General features: G+C 39.0%; 1 protein-coding gene and 1 long non-coding RNA gene across 3 annotated transcripts; both read right to left on the bottom strand.

The window, feature by feature from the left end:
* Window positions 1–1,437: 1,437 nt before the first annotated feature.
* On the bottom strand, window positions 1,438–17,774 carry BUB3 (BUB3 mitotic checkpoint protein). 2 transcript variants are annotated; one of them, XM_081006746.1, is made up of 8 exons: window positions 17,617–17,774; window positions 14,321–14,515; window positions 12,894–12,963; window positions 10,877–11,028; window positions 7,478–7,636; window positions 6,221–6,398; window positions 5,609–5,829; window positions 1,438–1,681 (listed from the first exon to the last, which is right to left on the bottom strand). In XM_081006746.1, exons 2-7 carry the CDS (start codon window positions 14,513–14,515, stop codon window positions 5,609–5,611), a joined length of 975 nt encoding a protein of 324 aa, XP_080862872.1. In that variant the 5' UTR covers window positions 17,617–17,774; the 3' UTR covers window positions 1,438–1,681. The 2 variants fall into 2 exon arrangements, with proteins under 2 accessions (XP_080862872.1, XP_080862871.1); XM_081006745.1 differs by having other exon boundaries at window positions 5,613–5,829.
* LOC308477813 lies at window positions 2,544–5,602 on the bottom strand. The gene is made up of 2 exons (XR_013986717.1): window positions 3,634–5,602; window positions 2,544–3,592 (listed from the first exon to the last, which is right to left on the bottom strand). It is a non-coding gene; the product is annotated as an uncharacterized lncRNA (long non-coding RNA).
* Window positions 17,775–18,513: the final 739 nt, after the last annotated feature.

The following is an 18,513-nucleotide window of genomic DNA, read 5'->3' as shown; positions in this document are numbered from 1 at the left end:
ACTGTTGAAAAAAAACCCACTTCCAAAAATACGTCCTATCCAGGTTTTATTGTTTTAGGAGCACAAGAACAGCACATCCTTTACCTGAAGGATGCTGAGATACTGAATGAGACTTCAGGCCAGTGGACATAACAGGACTTCCTCTTTCACTCCTTGTCCCTGCAGCCTGTCCCAATCTGCTTCCAAGCGTCTCCAAACTCTCCAGAGTAGATTCAGATGAAGGCAGGAGTTGCAGAAGCGAGGCAATGGAAAGTCCCATTTGTGCAGGAGGCCTGCTGCACAAGTAGGAGACCCCAACTGGATTATCACTCATAGACTGGGCAGGCGCAAAGCTAAATGTGATCCAGCCCAATAAAAGACCAAGCTATGAAGTCTGGCCTCTTAAAGGTGTTTTGAGAGGATAGTAGGTAGTCATTTCTTTTTTAATGCTTCCGAAGTAAGACAGCTTCCAACACAGCTGCATATGAACCATGGTACAGGTACAAACACTCAGCATACTCAGTTATGAAGCAGCAATGTACTAGGCATGAATGGCTGTCTGTTTCTGTTCCATGTTACTTTCACATGTGTTAATTCCAAAGTCCCTTCTATCCTCTTTCCACATCCATGTTTTGTTTATACAGCCGTGAAAATTAATTTAAATATATAATTAAATGCACATTTTGAATGTATTTTCGCAAAATACATATGTCTAAGCATTGTCATCTCTAAAACAGCTAGGTTCCCATCTCCTATCAATTTACAATCCCTACCACCAGGTCTTTATTAAAGCTTGTTTCACAATTGTTATGAAATGTTGCTGGGTGGAATATACACAGATGACTTCTTATATGATTCGCCCTTTGATTTTATCACTTTTTCTTGCTATTACTATGGAATTTAATTTATTAACTGGCTTGCTTTGTATTTATTTTTTCTTTTGCGTATTATCAATAAAGTTGCTCTGAGAGTTACCGAGTAGCAGAATATAAATTCATTAATATGCAATAAATCATCACAGCAGTTCTCTTGCTGAATGGGGGCAAATGTCTAAAACCAGTTTATTCTTTTCTGAGAAAGAACTTCTGAAATGCTGACATCACTCTTTAATGGTGCACTACACATCTTAAATCCCCCTTTTACCATCTGCCCAGCCATGCTGAAGACAAATTACAATTTGCAAAGGTAAATTGCAAGCGCTGGGGACAATGTGTGCTTCTAAGGTTTTTCAAACTAAGCCTTTGGCCAACCTAAGAGAGCTCTTATTCAACATAAAACTGAATATGTGGTTTATCCTACCATGCCCAAAAAGATAACAGATTAAAAAGTAGATGTTCCCGCTGATAAATCCAAGACTTATAATAGCATTTTTTTTTGAAAATTGCATTTATTAAACTATTTAAACTACTATTAAATATGTACAAAAGTTCAACTAGAAAATAACGTATTTCAAAGGAATCAACTAACAGAAAAGTTTATTACTGTTCAGACTGAAGAAAACAGTTTTTCATGGATAAGCTAAAAATAAAAGAATGATAGAATATACTGAATGATTACACAAAACACTACTTTCTGTGAAAGCATTATTGGAAATGTATCTTCATTTAATCCAGGATTTGCTTTATGCTAGCCTTGTAACGAGCAAGTGGACATACTTTGAAAGAGAAAATTACTGAAGCATTGTGTCGGAAGTTAAGTAGACCTGCAAAATAAAGAAGCATGTCTCAGAGAACTATCTGAATTTTCATAACATTGCAAATAAATTTTCAACAAAGTGTTCCAACTTGACATAAACCTTCATACATCATACATATCATTTCTTTGCCTTTCCAAATCTAACAATTAAAAGTCTGCAACTGGAAGCTGAAAAGCTCTAATTAAGGAGACACTATCACTTGGCACAAAGTTAACTTCTATGGATCACTACAAGAATTCTTCAGTGTCTGGTTGAAGACTGGCATAAGCAACATGTCTGAAAAGCATATTAATGTTTCAGAAATTCATTTAAAGGCAGAAAGAAGTCCAAATAGATGCCTGTCTAAATGCATTGCAATTACGTTACAATTATTTTGCGAATACACAGATATGCTCTGCCTTGTCTCAGCTCATTACCGACTCAAACAATTTGCCCTTCTGGGATCAATTGTTTGCTAATAAATAATTGTTTGCTGCAACAAAATGTTATTAAGTACTATTCTTATTAGTTTTGCTTCTACATCCTGTAATAAGATTCAAAACTAACTAATTCCCAGGAGTCTAACCTTAACCTTGCTGTGTTTAACAGCCCAGGAAATGATGAACCATCTGTTTCAGAAAATAATGGACAGCCAAGAGGAAATATTGTTTAATTGAAGATTAACCTCCTCAGAAAGCAGAACGAAGCATCCCTATAATTAGCAAACACAACGCAAGGATAGAAACAGCTGAAATCAAAGTCATATGGTCAGGCCCTCAATCGACTGAAGACTGCTTCCCATGCTATAATTCTCATTAATGCAAGTAATCTGCAGGAGCACTCCCATTAACATGGTGTAATGTGGGAAGTAGTTCCAAATATATATATATTTTTAATCCCACTATACTGATTTTGGCAAGTTGCATTCATATTAGTGTAACAGATGATAGCATGGCAAAGTCAAGGCTGGGGAAAATCGAATAAAAATCTAAAATATACTTTTAAGTCGTGGTTATGCCTGGAAAGTAGAACTGTGATGCTGGCTCTTAAGACTTTGAAATACCATGAGTGCTTATAGTACTCCCAGAAGCAGCACAGCAACAAATATTTACAAAAGGTCTGGTGGCATTTCCTTGTGTTAAACATAAAGGAAATATCATTACTAACTGTTCTACTGTCAGTATCTCACTCAACATAGATCAGCTGATTAAGTCAAATGTGATGAACATGACCTAAGGTAAAAGAGGTTTGGGAAAAGGTAGCCAATACTGCAACTCTATACAGACTTACCAGGGAGTAAGCCCCATCAAACTCAATAGGTCTTACTTCTGAGTAGACATGTTTAGGATTGCACAATTATATAATAAAGTTTTAAATAAATAAATAAGAGATACAGTGAGTTTTATAAGAAAAAGTCTGCCTGGAATGCTCCTACTGGGAAAAGGAGAGGGGTGTTTTTTGTTGTTTCCTTATTTCCCCTGCATTCCCGGAAAAACTGATCCAGAGTTAAGGGTGGAAACTTTAAATAAACCTTTTGCCTTTTTTTTTATTAGTTTCTGTAAACACAACTTTTGCATTAATTTGGTATTGTTCATTTTAGTTCAATTTTTCATGATCACATCTTTGTTTGTCTCATATCTGCATCCTTCACCATGATGCAACACTTTGGCATACACAATTCTTCTCTACTTTATCCTCAAAACAACCCAGAGAAGTAGATTAAAATGAGATGTGGTAACAGGCCTGGACATCTCTGGCACTAGTTCAACAATAACTATTCTTGCTTGAAAACATACTGGGTGGGATTCACTCAATGAGCCCCATCAATGGAAGCCTGTGCAAAGACACAATGGAGCTCCCCTCCCCAATGAACCCCCAAAATTGGCTTGGACAAGTTGGGAGTACTCCCAGAAAAGGGGGGGTGTTGTGTCTGACAAGCTGAAATGCTTGTGTAGACAAAACACTCACCATAGCGCAACAATGAATTGCAGCGTTACTGTATAAGCCCCTCAACAGTTTGTTTTTTAAAAAGAAATGAATCTCAAGAGCACAGGTACAGTTGCCAAGTTTATAACCTAGATGTGCTAATAAGCCTTTTTAAAAGTGCCAAGGCACAGGGACACAGCATCTTCCAGGACACCCAAACCCTTTGAAGTTCTTTGTGCCGGTTCTGCATGGGAGACACCACTCTGTATTCCTTTGGTTTGATAGAGGTATAACCTAATACCCTCCCTGTTATGGCATCTATCTTCTGAAATTCCCTTGCAAAAAGAACATTCCTTCAACACAACAAACTGTATGTCAATTACTTTCAGCTTAATTTAGCTGCACCTGATGATGCTTTACTATAAGATGCCCTGAGCACAGGGACCCTCAATGCCCACACCAGCTTATTTGCCTGACATTATTCTGAGGCAAGTAACTGTACTCACAAGATGGGCTTAGAAAAGCTACTCTTCATTTCCATGAAGTCCACGCCAGTGACTCAAGAATCAGATTAAGTTTTAAGTAAGAAATATCCACTTTTTGGATGTTATGTGTGGCAAATTCTACATCTTAATAAGCAACCAAATGCCAAGTGTGAGAATGCCCACAATAACTCTAAGCTGCCAATTCCTTGCAGGAGGAAGTTCAAGCCACACCGAGCTTTCCCACCAACTAGAGCCACTCTTCTTCCACAGCAGAAGTAGTGCATGTACACAACAAGAGAAAGAAGCAGCTAGTTTAAAGAGCTAAGAATGGAGGGAGATAATGTGTGTGTTTCTCTCCTATACACACCTATACTACAGCAGAGGTGAGCAAAAATTAGATCAGGGTGTACTGGTAGATCTAGTGATCAGCAAGGATTTATGACTCCTAAATGTTTAGCAACAAAAACATTTTCCACCTTAATAAGGGTGCTGAAATGGAAAAAAAATATTAACTCTGGCTGGACTTTTGTGTGAAATGTCTTTTAAGCTCAGTTCGGTTTTGGCCCTAAAAATTAATTCCTAGGTTCAGAATGGGCTCAGAAGCACTCTGTTCTTTAATTCTAAGTCTATGTGTGCATTCTTGTGTACCTAGGTCTGACTGGAAGATCATAGAGTTCCAGCAAGCAAGGAGTAGGAGTTGACCCATCCCTATGGATACTACAGCATAAAGGTCTTTTTGCATATTATCTTTCCCTACAGGCAAACATGCTCATATCTGCTGCTCCCCACCTTCCTGAAGGCAAATACACTAATGAGAGACAGCAAGCAGCTGTGGGGCTAGTGGGAACAGCTAATACCCACAGAGGTTCCAAACACTGCAGGCATATGTGTTTTCTTAGCACTGTAATATACTCAAGTGGCAAAACTGAATATAAGATATAAACTCCAATGTGCTAAGGGAAAGAAAATCGCAATGTATTTAGGTTTAGGCTAAATTCATTTTAGCTTTATGCAACCAAAACTAGTATTTTCTTTACCAGGAAACGTGGCACAATTCTGGACATTAAAGAGTTACACATACCGTTTCAAAATTATTTTCTTATAATTTAAACCATCACTATAGCAGCTCTGCTTTGGTGTATTGTAGATGAGAAGCCCAGATCTATGTGCAGAGATTGCCAATAGTTCAAAATCTTAAAAATCCTAATATAATTACTCTCTCATATGTATTATCCTGAATTCTTCAACTTAATTTTAAAGCAATGAGCTGGCAATAATGCCATGACTTCATATAATAGCTCCTATTCAAGAAGAATGAGAGTTTGACATTCTTCTCCCACAAAACAAGTAGACAATTTTATCCACCAGCCGTCTATCAACCTACGGATATTGAAAGCTTGGGGAGAACAAGATAAAATCAACTCTAGTCCTACTGTCAGGTTGCACTATCTACCAGGAATCAATAATGCTATTCATGAATTTAGGAAAATTAATAAATCCTGGAATAAACGGTAGAAAAAGCTCAAATACAGGTGAAACTTACTCACTTGGGTTTTGTTTCAGCATCTGTCACTTGCCGAATATAGATACCATCTTCAGGATGTTCAACGTCATCCAATTCGTACATATATGATGATGCAATTGCAAGGGTGGTTCCATCATTACTGAAGGCTAGAGATGCTATGCTTGTAGGATAGCGGTGGAACTGACAGAGTCTCTTTTTATTGAATGGATCCCAAATATTGACAAAGCCATCGGAACCACCTAAAAATAGATTGCAAAGATCCAAAGCAGCAGAAACGAGCATTATTGATATCTGTGCAATTAAATATAATTAGAAAGTGCAAGGATATTTCAGTTATTTAATGGGAGAAGCACATGGTACAAGATATAAAATAGGTTCTGAATTATTGCAGAAAATTTTCACATCAAACAATCTTCCCAGTTTTACAAGTATGCAAAACAGCTACAAAGTAGAAACTGTATTTTTCAGCTTATATTTTAATGATATATTTGAGAACTAAAGACAGGATACCTCAAATTCTCTAAAAGAATCACAGAACAACTGAAGCTTTTCAGATGACTGCTTGGTCAATATAACTGAAGAATTATCAACTAACAGCACTAATAAGAAAAAAATAAAGTTTCATGTTACCTGTAGCAAAAGTGTTATGGACATTGTGGAAAGAGATGGCATTGACTGGATAAATATGTTCAATATTATTCTCCTTCAATCTGTGACATTTGAAAGCATATTTCTTCTTCTGTACCTCCAAACTTGGATCCAAATACTCAACTGCAACACGGCCTTCAATAGAGCTTAACACATAGCCCTATGGGACATAGACAGAATCCTCACTTATTTCGATGACTGATCATAGGGTTTTGTTTTTTCTTTATGAACTGCTCTATGTCAATGAAACATTTATAAGATGTGTACATCTTATGTACACATGTCACATTTAACTATTGAGAGGCACAGGTGCACTCTGAGTCCTAAAGGTTTGTAAAAATGTCTGAGAAGATTCCAAAGGGAATTATAGATTATTCTCTAGATTATTCTCTTAGCATTGTGTCCTGATAAAGAATGTTGCATTCCAGTTCTGACATTAACTCTAAACAGGGCACACACTAATACCTTTTAGAAAGTGAGAACAGATTCCAAATGAGACCTCATTGGAGGAACCCTTTTGCTTATAAATACCATCTAACAAAATTCGCTTTCATTTAATGCCTCCTCTGCATAAGACAACTCTATATCTGCTAGGTATATCTTGCTATCTGACATCAATAAAAGTCTGTTAGGCTTTTCCTTTATATTTTTCCCACCTCAAGAAGAGCAGAAAATAATGGCTAAACACTACATTGAACCCCAGAGAAGGGAATGATGAGAGAAACAAAGACACTCTTGTTCTTCTGTTAATTCTCTTTGTAGCTTTGATAGATCCAGGAAAGAGCCATGCCCAGCACAGAAAACGACTCCTAAGCAAATAGTTTTTTATCTAAATCCTGTAACAGTATTTCCCAGAACACTAATTTTCTTGGCGCATGGCATTTATGCCAGTCTACTGCTCCTGCATAATTCAGAGCTCTGTGATAATTTTAGAATTAAATACAATATTAAAGTTCCTCTAGTTTCCAACTCCATTAACAGCTTCAAAACCTTAGGAAAGCACAGCAAATACATCATTTGTTTTAGAGATAGCAATAAAATTAGCAAGATTCAAAATAAACTTTTTGAGTCAAGATAATCATAAATATCAAAAGCTGGTATAATTGAGACTATTTTTCTACAAACTTTCATTTGACAAGCCCCTCTGAGCCCGGCCTTGGCTGGGGAGGGCAGGGTATAAATAAAAATTATTATTATTATTATTATTATTATTATTATTATGCAGCACAATTTAAATACCTGTTTGTTAGGGAATGCTCTGATGCAACGTGTCTGATATTTAAGACTTGATTCTCTTCTTTGTTGAACATAGCCCATGTTTCGCAAGTCCCACACCAAAACTCTCCGACCAGCTGTTCCCACTATCAATCTATCACCAGACACAGACAATGTATACACCTTGGAAAAAAGTTATAAAGTGGCATTACATTTTCCACATTCAGTACTAGGATTTCTACTTTAGCAGCATAAAGGTAGAAGGAAAAGATTACCTGTTCCATTAACATGTTCAATGACAAAAGATTTTTAAAAGTAGAAGTCTAGCAGACTTAACTCTCCATGAAACACTAAAATGCATTCTACATGGACTATACAAGATTACCCATGTTAGAATACCAAAATTTTACATACTAAGCCTTGCTATAGAGATGCAATTTTTCTTGTTTGTCCTCCTTATATCTATCTTGTTCCTGCTAAGAGTTCTCCATCCTCAAAGGGAGACCATTCTTTTCCCAACCAACCTACAAACCTAAAAAGCTACTTCTACCCTTTAAGTTATAACAATGTCCTTGCCAATTCATCTAACCCCAGCTTTCACAAATCCTCAGGAACTATAGTTAGCACAAACTATGGATTGCATATACATTTATAATCATAGTTGTGGTTTGGAGCTAACCATTGTTAGTACATACACACAAATAATTTTTAAAAACCCAGGTGCCTATGTAATGTTTTTAGGCTCTGAAAGCAAAAAGTGAATTTAAATTCTTTAAATAAAATGTGGGGTGGGAAGGGGAAGATCCATCTGCAAGAAGTAAGGTGAGATAGTGCTCAAGCTCACAGATTGCTCTCAATCTCTTATCCATGGTTAACAGATCAAGCATCATTACATCTGTGTCATGATTACATAAATAATTTTAAAGAAACAGTTTGTCTATTGTTTCAGAAAACAATAACCTACCTGTCAATTACACACAGAGAGAAAAATTTGCGGGCAGGAACATCAAAAAATATATTACACTGAACACTCAACTGTTTATTTACTCTTGCCATTTCAGGATGCATAACTAACCGCTAAAAAATAAATAAATGGTTGTGATAAACTAGAAAATGTTGCTTAAATCAGTTTAAACTAAAAACAAAAGTTGTGTAACTAAGCAATTAATCTGTTATCAGGTAAAACTCTTTCAAGTAACAGCTACTAGTTACATATTAGATATTTCAACTTTACCTTTCTAAAAAGATACATACTATACATGCTTTCATTCCATATGCTTAACATGTGGTAGATCTGGTATCTAATTACAGATCCTTCATTTATACTAGGACTAACAGAATGTAAACAGAATGCACGGGCAACCGATTAGTTTCCAGGCCCAATTCAAAGTGCTGGTTTTAACCTTAAGTGGCTCAGGACTGCAATACCTCAAGGACCGCCTCTTTCCATATGAACCTACCCGGACCCTGAGATCAGCTTCTGAGGCCTTTCTTCATGTGCCTTCTCCTAGAGGTCCAGAGGGTGGCAACACAAGAATGAGCATTCTCTGCAGTGGCTCCCTGTCTGTGGAATGTTCTCCCCAGGGAAACTCGCCTGACACCTTCATTATACACCTTTAGGCGCCAAGCAAAAACATTCCTTTTTAACCAGGCCTTTGGTTGATTTGATTGACATCCTATGTCCTTTTAAAATGTGGGTTGGGTTGTTTTTATTTTGATTATATATTTTGTGGTTTTATATTTTGATTTTGTTCTGTGAACTGCCCTGAGAGCTCTGGGTATAGGGCGGTATATAAATTCAATGAATAATTATTATTATTATTATTATTATTAATGATGAATTGTCAATGGCTCAAACAACAGTGACACAAAGCAAATTACTATACAAGAATGTATACAGTATAAAATGTGATAACACAAAAGCAATGTTATAGAAAAATATATACAGGAAAAACTGCATCAGGAGTGTTAACTACCTTAAATCTTCTTTACTGACTGGTGTCATACCTGTGAAGTATTCTTTACAGCACCCCATAGCCATAAATCAAATGAAACCAATATCATGAAATAGGCTAGGTATACACATTTATCAGAGATACTATTTAAAAAAGTGACATAATGAACCTTGCTATACCAATAAGAAGTTTGATTCAGTGTGACTGTCTATTATATGGCATTCTGCGAGCAATTCATCACAGTTTTCTACATGCTACATGCAACCATAAATCACAAGTAAAAAACAACATTTTTATCCTGATCAAAGATCTTGCCAATAGATTCAGATTATGTAGTGCCCACATTACTGGGCTATTTAGACATGATGTGGTCCAGACTGACAGCTCACCATTGTATTAGAAAGTATTTGAAGTAGTGACAAAAACTATTTGCATGTATCTGCCTATGAAAATGAAGACTGGCAAGAGATCATAAATAAAAATTTAAATACTCTTAATGCAACTGCTGTTTAGTGAGCTGAAGAAGTTAAAGCCTCATCTCATCCATTTATCAAAACATGCAGCTATTCATACCATAAGGCTGCACTAACATGTTAAAATAAAAGTTACACCGTTCAAGTTACTCTTAAATGCATAACTCAAGGTTTATTGTTGGCCGTAACTTTATCCCATCACTTTGTTTACAGTACTTGTAAGCCAAAGTTACAGCAGGCTGCAAATCAGCTGCTAGGACCTTACTCATGGACCCTGAATAAGAAGCTGAAAGAAATTAAGCTGCAACAATCAAAATTTCCTGTTTACATTGGCATAAATGGATACACCAACAAAGCCCTTCCTATATTAGTGTATTGACACCACAATATAACATAGGCAATACTACCAGCTGGGTTTCTGGAATATACCTTCAGCAAAAGGATCTCCCTATTGTATCCAAGTCTTATCCTGGTTTGTTAATTAACAATGGTTTCTAAAAACCAGTTTACTAAAGATTGAGCAATGGGAAAAAGCAGTTTAGAAACAAAAGACGACTAAAGCTTTAAACCTTGTCCCTTTGTGGGAGGAGCAGACAAGTCTAAGGTTTGTGGGGCTCAAGCCCTTAACAACAAACCATGGTTTTGTGTTATGTCTGAAGAGTGTCATTATATTTTCCTGGTGTAGCTAAGCTTGCATTAATTACTGAGAATAACTAAAGAGTTAACTTTGTATTTTTCTGGTATTTAAGTAGCACTTGTTAATCATACAAAAACTCACTTAAGTCTGTAATTTTACCTTCATTAATAGTGTTTATAATTTTTTAATGCAAACAATGAACTGATCTGAAAGATATTAATACTTTGATTGCTCAAATGTATTCCTTAAGCACATAAAAAATACAAGTCTACTAGAAAAAGAGCCCCATTGAACTTAACAGTGCTTACTTCTGAGTAGGCATGCAAAGTATTGTATTGTAAATTGCTTAAATACAAACCTTTTCAGGCTGAGAAAATGTTCCCGCATTACAAGGTGTTCTCGGATCCCATAACTTGACTGTTTGATCCCAACTTCCTGTTACCATTACATTGACCTCTGGACAATATTCAACGCATCGGATAGGAGCATCATGGGTGCCAACAAGATTGTCTGTTTTTTAAAAAAAAGATTAGTAATAATCTGAACACATAGTTGCACTATATTTTTGATAATCAAATTTAATAAAAAGGAAAAAACAATATTCATACAGAGTTAACAGAGTCTGATATACCATTCACTAATGTATGTGCATGCTGGGACATCTTTCAAAGGACGCTTGATCCTCTAATCTTCTCAATAGACAGACACTTCTGAAGTGTTAAATGTAGACTAATAGATATCAACTCAGTATTTCAAAGAAGCTTAAGGGGGGTGTTGGTACCCATGCAGAGATTTTCAAATAACAAAAGAGATTTGTGCACCTAACTCTGTTGGGGTCCTCTGAAAATCCTAGTCATGAATGGTGTGTTTGAAAGATCTAATAGTAGGTGAATGTAACATGACCACATTAGTTCATGCCTTTGCCACTTGTGAGTAATTAGGCACTTTCAGCAAAACTGTCAATAAACCTTTATTCCACAGCATCATCCATTTTAGCACTGTATCCTGTAGTATTAAACTGTTTTAGAAGCTTTTAAAGTGATGCTGAATACTAATCCTGTAATACTTCAGATTCTTTCTCCAACTTAGGAAATAAATCAGTACTTTTTTTTAATCCTCTAGAATTTATTCTAAATAGCTTTCTCCTCCAAACCCAATTCTCCAGTATCTTTCAAGACATCAAGCAACCATTGCCTGGAAACTTCTTATCCATTTACAATGTCACAGCATCTAATTTCATCCTCTACAATGATGAAAAGCAGCTTTCCTGACATTCAGTTACTCTGCTTCCAAACAGCTAGGTGTCTGATCCTATTATCCCTGCATCAACTACAATGACTATTTATCAATATTGTAGGGTATTTGTAAAGGGAGTGGATGTTAAATGTCCTCTTATCAAGTCAGAACATGCAATCATACTCACACCTTAAAATCTCACTCAACAGATGTCCCCCCAGATTTCTCTACTACCCCCAAAAAATATATAATCACAGTTTAAGGATTTCATATTTAGAATCATAGAATTGTAGAGTTGGATGGGACCACAAGGATCATCTAGTCCAACCCACTGCAATGCAGGAATCTTTTGCCCAACATGGGGCTCAAACCCATGACCCTGAGATTAAATGTCTCACAGCTCTACCGACTGAGCTATCCGTTTACAGCAATTTTCCCCATTGTCTCTTAAATCAATTCAAGCCCCGCACATTACTCTATGAACTCATAGTTCATATGCACATGTATGCGGAATAATGCCCTTCTGCCAAAATCTCAGGCAAGTCTAAACGACTGTAAAAACAAAGTTGGAAGTGTTAAATAGCCCATAAATACATTTCTAAAGGGAAAAGAACAAATGAAACTATCAAGGATAGAAAAAGTACTGCATAGAACTAGGTCATACAAGCAATATTGACAGTTTCGCTTTCTCAAAACTCAAGACTAGAACTGTAAATAAAACAAAAAGATTGTTTTTAAATAAAAATGTACCACCCTGCAAATATTTTTATATACTCAGTTAAAGACAAAACACCACAAGGTTCTTATCATGGAATACTAACTCTTTCCTTAGCCTAAAAATCTGCATTGACTAATAAAGCTTTAAATGCACTAAATAAAATCAAGAGCAACACTATACAGAAATAAATGGAAGTTACAGAAAGTGCAGACATAAAACCAAATGACATAGTAAATATGAACTGTACAGAAAAGAAACACATTTAATTTGCACTTTAATGCTGTCTGTATTTACACTGTAAGAATTCCAGTCATAATACTTTTCTATTTCACGACACTATTTTCAGTGAATTAATCTACTGTTGAAACAATCTATTTTCTCCTACTTCTGCAGATTCTACTATACCTATCAATTAGCTTACCTTGATCAGTGTTCAAGTCATGCATTTTTAACTGCCGATCCAATCCTCCACTCCAGGCATGTGTAGGGTCCTTCAAGAGAAGAAAGTTGTTCACTTATGTTCTATATCTATACTCCAAGGAACCAACAAATATTTGATAAAGGCATTATTTTTGCTTTAAAAAGTCTTATCCAACAGTGTCAGCAAGGGATCAACAAACCATGACCCTTTCAAAGGCATACATATAAGAATTTGAGATGACGCTGCTCTCCTACTGCCTACATACCCAATTTATTTCCACAAGAGAACAGGGCGACTGAATGACAACAGTAGCACTACCGCCAAAGGTCACCCACAATGGTTACTATAACTGTGAGAAGAATTTGAACCCCACCCCTGTGCAAGGGGCTTCAGCTCCTTCACTGGGGCAAAAGCTACGCACAAAATTATGAAACTGAAGATTAGAAAATAAATTATGTTATTAAATGTGTTTGACAACGCTAATGTGATATTGCTTCCAAAATAATTAATGTTGATAAAATCCTGCAGCATAACTATTATATAGGAATGAAATACTGTACTTGACTAGGCAACAAAAAGATCAAAAGACAGTGGATGACATCCAGTGATGTCCACCCAATTGTGCAGCCGACTTCTGCTCATGGAACAAAATGCCCCATTTTTGCATATTATCACTGCTACCACATTCTCTTCCAGTAGATTGGCAGACCCTCCAAAGATGATATTGGAGATATTCAGGGGGCTACAGAGTGGAGGACAAAGCAGAAGTAACGTATGAGCAGAAGACCACTGATGCAACACAATTTTACTGGTTTCCCAATTTTCCATAAAGGCTTACAATCAAAATACGTAGTTTTAAAAACAGAGCTGTCAATCAATTGAACAATTCTGTTCATCCATCTGTCTTAACCAATTAAAATTAAATATTAACCTGTTAAACTGGCTTATTACTAAAAACCTCAGTAAGGGTACCTTTAAAAAAAAAATGATGAAGATAACCTGTATTTTTAAAAGTTTTCACTGGTTGTTGGAGAGCAAGACTATCTTTAGCATTCTTTTTTTATTCCCCATTACAACAAAACATCAGGCCCACACAAGCATCAAAACAAGCTTAACTTACTTAACTTAAGGCATACTTAACTTATAGCTCAATCTAAAAGGCCAGGGTAGAGAAGCCTATGTGCAATTACAAAGTGTTTCTGAGCACAGAAAGGGTGGTGGGTTGTTCCAGAGGGCCTCCCAGTCTTCAAGAGGTAGTTTCTTGTCAGATGGGAGGAGCTGAAAACCCTGTGCGTGCAAAACCCTGTGCATGGCACTTTGGAATCCAGCCTAAAGACTTCAGTAACCTACTAATTAAGTCAATTACACCTTGCATCCCCTTCTTATAACTTCAACAGTAAAAACACAAAGTAGTAAAAAAGACTTACATAAAAAGCACAGTCAAGTACAGCTCCTGTATGTTGATACTTGAGTCTCATGGTGTTGGCAGGAACATCATACAATCGAACAGAAGTGTCCCAAGATGAAACAAGCAGAAACTGAGATGTGTTAGGACTAAATTTCACTGATGAAATTCCATCTTCCGGTGGTTGGTTCAACTTAAATTCATTTGACCCAGTCATCTGAATAAGATATTACAAAAGTTATCTACAGATTATTATTATTTTCTATATTATCTTTGGTAGATTTTAAAGAGAAATTGCATCAACAAGAAAAGCCTGCTGGATGGGCCACTGGAACATCTGCTCCAGAACTCTGTTGTCAATATGCAATATGCTGATGACACCCAGCTTTATCTGTTGATGGACGGCCATCCTGACTCAGCCCAAGGCACACTGACCAGATGTTTGGAAGCTGTGCCTGGATGGCTGCATGGGAGCCAGTTAAGTTCTTCGAAATCCTTCGAAGACAGAGGTCCTCTGGCTGGGTCGGGACGACATGGGGTTCGGGGGCCAACTCCCATCTCTTGCGGGGGCTCAATTAGTGCCAGAGCCTTCTGTCAGGAGTTTGGGTGTAACCCTTGACGCCATCCTCTCTATTGAGGCGCAGGTTGCAGCCACAGCAAAGGTGGCATTTTTCCACCTTCGCTGTGCTAAGCAGCTGGTCCCTTACCTTTCTCGCCCTGATCTAGCCACAGTGATCCATGTGATGGTCACCTCCAGGCTTGATTATTGTAACTTGCTCTACGTGGAGCTGCCGTTGAAGCTGACCCAGAAACTCCAGCAGGTGCAGAATGCCGCTGTGAGGCTCCTTATGGGGTCCTTGCCATGGGACCACATTCAGCCAGTGCTATACCGGCTGCACCGGTGGAGTACAGGGTCAGGTTTAAGGTGCTGGTTTTAACCTTTAAAGCCTTATACGGCCTAGGACCCTCGTACTTATGGGACCGCCTCCCCTGGTATGCCCCACAGAGGACCTTACGGTCTGCAAATAATAGTATCTTGGAGGTCCCGGGCCTCAAGGAGGTTAAACTGGCCTCAACCAGGCCTTTTTGGCTTTGGCCCCAGCCTGGTGGAACGCTCTATCGCAGGAGATCAGGGCCCTGCAGGACTTGACATCCTTCCACAGGGCCTGCAAGACAGAGCTGTTCCGCCTGACCTTCGGTTCGGGCCCAGTTTGATCCCCCTCTATGGGACCCCCTCTTTGGCCCTTTTATTGGCTCATGTGGGACCAACATGGATAGCTGGCGCTGATGAATACTTGAGGTTCCCGACCCCTATAGTTGTAATTCATGGGCAGTCATTTAATTTTATCCTGATTCTAATTTTTAAGCTGCATTTTAATCAATTGTCTGATTGTGTTTTAATGTATTTGATATTTGATGCTAGCCGCCCTGAGCCCAGTCTTGGCCAGGGAGGGTGGGGTATAAATAAAAATCTACTTACTTACTTACAAGTAGTCATACCTCGGCTCCCAAACGCCTTGGGAGTCAAACATTCTGGCTCCTGAATGATTGAAAATCGGAAGTGAGTGTTCCAGTTTTCGAACGTTCATTTGGAAGCCAAACGTCCAACGGGGCTTCTGCAGCTTCTGATTGGCTGCAGGAGCTTCCTGCAGCCAATGAGAAGCCACGCTTTGGTTTTTGAACGTTTCGGAAGCCGAATATCTGGCAAATTGCTGAGCAGCCTATAATGTAACATCTTATTTGGGGGGGGGGGGGAACCAAAGCCCCATAACAGTAGAAATGTGGCCCAAAAAGAAAGGTGGGAGAAGCAGCATTCCCAAGTTCTGCTCTTGTACACTGCTTATGTCCAGGCTATTTTGGCTCAGAGAACATCAGTGCTTAGCATCGCCCGGCTATGAGTCGTGAAGGCCGTTCCCTGCAAGGCCCTTTCCACCTGGCCTAGCGAGCGGGGCCCAGACTCACCCAGCCCTACTAAAGAGGCTCCTGGTGAGACAAGAGGGACATCGCTAGGCCTGACAACAAACCCTAATTATTGATTCTTTTGCCCCATCTTTTTGTGCCTCCCAAACAGCCGTGTCATGCTTATAATAATATTTTATTCTCTTGTTAATTATGCTATTTTAAATGTGCATTTTATTTTTGACTTCACTTAGCAATGATTTTTTGTTAACTTTGTGTTAAGTATGTATTCTGTAGCTGACCAGCTGACCTCCTTTGTAATGTTTTATTTTGAAATCTTTCAGATAATATTTCTGATAATTATGTTGCTTTGACTGTATACTTTATATTTGGCTTTCTTCAGAAATGTTTGATTCTGGATTGTTTTACTGATGTTTAATAAGCTTTAAACCACTTAGAGATTTTTCTTTAAAATAAAAAGCAGTATAGAAATGAAATGAATAATAATCAAATAACAGCATACGGAGAAATCAATGTGCTAGTATAAGTGATTCCATGTTATACATTTTAAGAGATGCAGTTGGAACTAACCCTTTTGTTAGTTCCAACTGCATCTCTTAAAATGTACACCAGGGATGTGAGAATTCCCCTCTCACAGAAGCACTCTAAGGTTAAACCACTGCTTGCTTTCCCCCATCAAAGTTCCATGATCATGGGATTACACAAATGCCTGGAGAATATGTCCCTCATCGTCATGGTAGCCATATCAGAACCACCATCTGAGAGCCTAGGTACCAGTTGCTAGGGAGCAAGAGTCACAGAGGGCCATAGATGTCAACTTTTCCCTTTTCTTGTGAGGAATCCTATTCGGAATAAAAAAGGGAAAACGTTGACAGCTATGCAGAGTGCTACTGCTTGCAATGGCATCTTGTTATCTTAGAATCCTGCTTCCTACAAGACTGACCACTGGCCTGATCCAGCAAAGCTCTGGTTTTGTCTTTAACTTATCATTTCAACGAGCCTCGGTCTTTACAGCACAAAACCTTACCCCCTTGTTATTAAATGTTTGACCCCAGAAGCGACGAAGGACCTCGAGTATTGGGGGGGGGGAGGATTCTTCATAGGATCCCCCCTGCTTATTATTCCTTAACCATATGTTATTCCTTATGGGATGCCTGCACCCCCCTCCCCCACCCCAATTTCTCAGAAAGGGAAGAAGGCAGCAAGGGCTCGCGGGCATGACGCGGGGGTGTGTAATGGGCGTGGCCTGGAAGGGGGACCCGCAGCTCCGCTTCCCTCCGAGGGTTTGGAGAGGCAATGGCCGAGAGGGAGTCCCCCCAGGCCGCGCGAGGACTCTCCGTCCCAAGGCGGGCGGGGGTGGGGGGACAACAACAACAACAACAGGGGCGCCCCTATTACCTTGTCCTCCAGTTTTCCAACGGGGCCTCTCCCTCACTCTCACACGCACCAACCGTCTTCTTCCTCTCACCACGCGCGCGCGCCTCGATTACCGAGCCAAATCCCAACAGCCCCAGCTCCGGCGACCGCCTCGGCCGGCGATTGGTTAGTTTAAAATGACCGAACGGCTCACGTATGGACGCACGCACGCCCGGCATGCTCCGCGAGGCAGCGTTTTGCAGCGTCGACTACAACGCCCAGCATGCAACGGGCTCCAAGTTACCCTTCCGCTGCTGCCTCGGCTAGTGCCCCCCCATCTCTGCCTACAGAAGCCCCATCTGTTTCTTTGAGTCTTCTTTCTTACGTGCCCCTCTCCGGGGCAAACCCTTGCGCTTCTTTCGCCACGCGGAGGACTTTGGCGTTAGAGCCAATTGTGAACGGGGCTCTTGAGGCTGGAGAATGAATGGAGGCGGCTGCTCAAGCCGCACCTGTTTGGGCAGAAAGCAGGTCCTTTGTCGCCTTCATAGGGAGATGGCTCCAAATAAGAGCGCTTTGGATCTGGGTCGTGGTCCTACGACCACAGCAACTCTCATATAGGCCAGTGCTCCGTAGATCTCTCGCTTCCTCCATAAGCCCCCTAGTTTTATCTTCCTGTGTACACACCCGCGTCATCCCTGTATGCGGCAGCCCCGTCCACGACTCCGTAGCAGTTGTGTAGCAGAAAACACACCGCTGCAAAACCTGCATCCAGCAGAGTGTGTATAAGATTGCCAAAATTTCTCTGCACGGGATATATATATATATATATATATATATATATGTTGTTTTTCAGTTCGACTCCAAATTAAAAAGTTTTGCAGCTTTGGCTTTAAATGTATACACGTGTATGTATGAATACGTGAGTAAACTGGGAAGAAA

This window comes from Podarcis pityusensis (assembly GCF_964106645.2).
Source record: "Podarcis pityusensis genome assembly, chromosome: 5".
Taxonomy (NCBI): Eukaryota; Metazoa; Chordata; class Lepidosauria; order Squamata; family Lacertidae; genus Podarcis; species Podarcis pityusensis.
This window is presented reverse-complemented; position numbering and strand designations above follow the sequence as displayed.